The 4,017-nt window shown below is 27.8% G+C and overlaps 1 protein-coding gene across 1 annotated transcript in view; it reads left to right on the top strand.

Annotated features, from left to right (window-relative positions):
- Window positions 1-3,794, top strand: part of LOC106681836 (ATP-binding cassette sub-family G member 1) — a 116,620-nt gene extending 112,826 nt beyond the window's left edge. Inside the window, exons 10-11 of the mRNA XM_067049761.1 lie at window positions 52-207; window positions 2,291-3,794. Coding sequence (XP_066905862.1) covers window positions 52-207; window positions 2,291-2,638 — 504 coding nt within the window. The 3' untranslated portion in view covers window positions 2,639-3,794. The remainder of the gene's footprint in view (window positions 1-51; window positions 208-2,290) is intronic.
- Window positions 3,795-4,017: the final 223 nt, after the last annotated feature.

The raw sequence follows: 4,017 nt of genomic DNA, 5'->3' as shown, positions 1-4,017 counted from the left end.
AGAATGATTTAAATTTAAAATATAATATATTTGTTTATGTAATACTTACAGATGCTCTTCAGCTTTATCTTCGTCACTGTATCTTATTACATGACCAGCCAGCTCTTTGAAATTACTAGGTTTATAAAATTTTCTATTATATGCCAGTTGACTATCGTGATATCAGAATGTGCAGGACTCTCCATTGGTACTGCAGATAACCCAGTGGTAAGAAAAGTTTGTTGACCTATGTCTTAGTTTTAGACAATATTTATTTATTTGTATACATAAATACTATTCATTTTATTCAGGTTTGTAAAAAAAAAGATACTTTATTTTTTGAGCTCCATTTATAATAAATTAATACTATAATTGAGTACTGACTTATTGCTCTAAATCTTCAACATATTCTTCTATCTCTGTTACCATCTGCAATAGGGATCTCCAAACTTCCCAACAGCCAAGACCTAGCTAATATTATACCAACATACTCAAATAATTAATTATGCTTAAAATGTTCAGTTTTCTTTCATTTCAGATATTGTGTTTTTTAATTTGTTGTTAAATAAAATCATAAAAATTATTTTATTTACTTTATATAATAAATTTTACAATGCAATCAAAATGACTATGGCTGACTGATGTTGGCCTATGAGACATAATGGGACTCATGGTCTAGAGGGATAAATCTAAATTGTTTTGAAGAGAAAATTGCTTTTAGATTGGTGGAACAAATACAGTCATTACTCGTTTGAGGGTATCTACATTTAACCCAATTTCAATTACATTTTGTCCCTTAGGGCAAATGGGATTATTTCCATTTTTTTTTTTTTTAGTTAAATTATTTTTTGATTTTTGGAAACTCAATAAATAATTATTACATATTATCATGTGCTTACACAACCCATTATCTGACGTGAAATCAATAAACAATAAGTATGGGTTTTTCAGCTTTAAAACAGCTTTTTGAATTCAAATTATTTCAAAAATTTCGAGTTATATCACTCAGTGATTTGAGTCGTTGAACTTCAAAATCAGTTGAGCCATTTGCTTAAAAAATTGTTGCATACCTACATATGGACAGACTAAACACATTTGTTACTATAATTCTTAATTTACTATTATGCTTAATTTTGAGCACAAATTGTTTAAGAATTTTCATCTCATATGGAAAAAATTTAAGTACTTATTGTCAGTAATCATTGAGCTATCGAACTTAACCCATCGGAACGTGCAATTAAAACTAAGCCAGAGAGTGCACAATGACACGATAGGTCTAAAATGGATTTAAATTTAAAAAATACACTTTCTAGTATATTTTCCTTGCTTGCCCATATGAGGACCAATTAAGAAGGCTTATTCATGTGATTCATTGTTAGTTTAGTGGAATGATTTCTTAATTGAACAATATTTTTTGTGTCCCTATTTTACCAGTACATTTCTTTTATTTGCCTCTCTTTAGCTGTTGAAGGTTTTTTTTTTCCATTGCCAGAAATCCATAATTTTATTTATCTTTGTCTATAAGGAACAAAATAATCTTCTGTTGAAAAAAAAAAAACAGTTCTTGTTGAGTATGGTGAAGTCATTTTAGTAACTCAGGTATGTGAATCTGTTTTGCCTTTCTCCATTGTATTTTTAAATTTTTTATCATCCTAACTGTTCATTATTTTATCATCTTTTCCTGCTTCCTACAGAGCCTGTATTTCTTCAGCTTTGCTAGGATTCTAAAAATCATATATCTGGTTTTTATCAGGCATTTTTCAGTCAAAACTCAAAGAAAACAAATTCTACACTCACAACAACCTCACAGGTCTTGAGGCTATTCTACTGGATTTTATAAGATTCTATGAACATAAGTATATTCTCTCACAGAGAGAATATATAGGTCAAATGAAATACTTTAGCTAGTTATAACTGATAAATAGACAAAAATAAGAAAACGTTTCCTGGAAACGCGCAAGAGACCTATTAGGTCTTTTAAACAGCGTGGATAACATAAACAAATACTAAAAATTTACTGGGGCTAAATTATGGTAAGAGGTGAAGGTAATTGCAACTGGTTTGCAAATCAAAAACACATATAATAACATGTCATTGTATAATCCAGAAGGATCTGAAAAGTCACGTATATCTGCAGGTTAAAAATCAGTTAAGCCGTTCTTTAGAGTAATCTTTTTTTATGTGTTTAATATATTAATTACTGATACTACTATAAAATTGTTTACAATATTTTGATAATTTAATGAAAATATCATAAATAATGCTTAGGAAGTATTGATTTAAAAGAAAGAAAAAAATTATTTTGTTTCAGAATGGAATATTCTGGGGCTCCATCATATTGGCACTTCAGATCGTCCTCGGAGGTGTATTGGCCATTTTATCGCACATGCCTTTACCTCTTTACTATATTTCGTTCCTCAATTACCTGCGTTATTCTACCCAAGCTTTGGCTATCACTATGTATGGAGATGACAGAGGCATCCTCCCGTGTCCTAAAGATGAATTTTATTGTCACTTTCGATACCCTGAAAAAATTCTTGATGAAATGGGTATGACAGATGTCAGTTATTGGAGTGATGTCAGTGTACTTTCATTTTTTTCAGTAATATTTCTATGTAATGCGTACTATTTCCTTCATAAAAAAGTAAAAAGTAGGTAAAAAAATAATCAAAAATATTTCTGAAAACATTTTTTTTTTCGTTCCTGAAAGTAGAAGGAAAGAATCTGCTTTGCCAGGATTGTGAAGTGGGTGCGACAGTTGTAAATAAAAGTGTAAAATAACAAGTTTAGATACTATATTTAGAAACTGTACGTACAAGTTTTATATGATTATTATAGAATATTATTAGACAATTCAAATTTTAGATTTTATATTATAACATGTGATATTCTTATGATTAGTGATCTAAGTTATGTAATTTTTTGTATATTTCGTATTTTTGACAGTATTGAATTTTAAAAAAAAACAACATAATATGACATCTTTTGAAATAAAACATAATTACGAGGATTTACTCTGTTATTGAAGAAAATAAAATTGAATCAGTGGATATTAAAACATTTCATTTTGATAACAATGAATTATTAGTTTTGTCTATGAGCGTTTAATTAATTGTATTAATTTTAAACATTATTGTATCATAGGTTAAATTGTAAAATGTAGGAATTAATTAGTAATAACTCAATACATGACAATTAAACATATGTGTTACAATTTATAGACTTATCAAGATGTATTAAATGTTTGCTGATCCTATGCATCACACGTATTGGAACATGTGAATATTACGTCTGTGAATCGTATATGATGCGCTGGAGTCTTGGTTATATAAGAGTGATTTAATAATGTTTGAGAAATGTCTATTATTAAGCCTGACATCTGAGGGAAGGCCTTTTTTATTCCATTATTTTATGGATTATGAATTATCTAATTTCATAATGCACATACTGTATTATATGGTTCATTGTGATATATCACAATATTTATAAGCACATTCTATTTTGCCAAAAAGCAGTATTGCCTAGCAATAGTTATCTGAAAAAAGGCAATAGGATTTGGACAGTGAACATGAAAATGCCCTGAAGATAGGAAGGGTTTATTAATAAACTAACATTTCAAAAATAGAAAATATTTTTGTTCTGATATAATAGTACAAAAGCAATGATAATTTAAAAATATTTTGTAATGATGAAATATTATTATAGATGATGATTTTTTTTTACACAATTATTAATTATTAGTTAATCTTTACTATAATTATATTTTTTTTGTCACAATAATTTATATTATTTATTTAATACAATTATTTCTTTGATATTGTTTTCTTTATTACATTAATTCAAATATACCCCCTTTCCTTTAGTATTAATATAGGTAAGTTAAATAATCTCATTTAAACTAACTCCTCAAAAAAGCCATTCTTTTAGTCTTTTAATTGTTTCTTTATTTGCAGTTCCAGATTATTAATACAGGCAATGTGTTTCTTCTTCATTTTCCGTCTATTATTGCGTTTAAATTATGTGTTCCCACATCTACTT

This window comes from Halyomorpha halys, unplaced genomic scaffold (assembly GCF_000696795.3).
Source record: "Halyomorpha halys isolate HHAL.00 unplaced genomic scaffold, Hhal_1.1 Scaffold368.1, whole genome shotgun sequence".
Lineage (NCBI taxonomy): Eukaryota > Metazoa > Arthropoda > Insecta > Hemiptera > Pentatomidae > Halyomorpha > Halyomorpha halys.
Note: the sequence above shows the minus strand (reverse complement) of the source record. Positions and strands in the feature narration are given on the sequence as shown.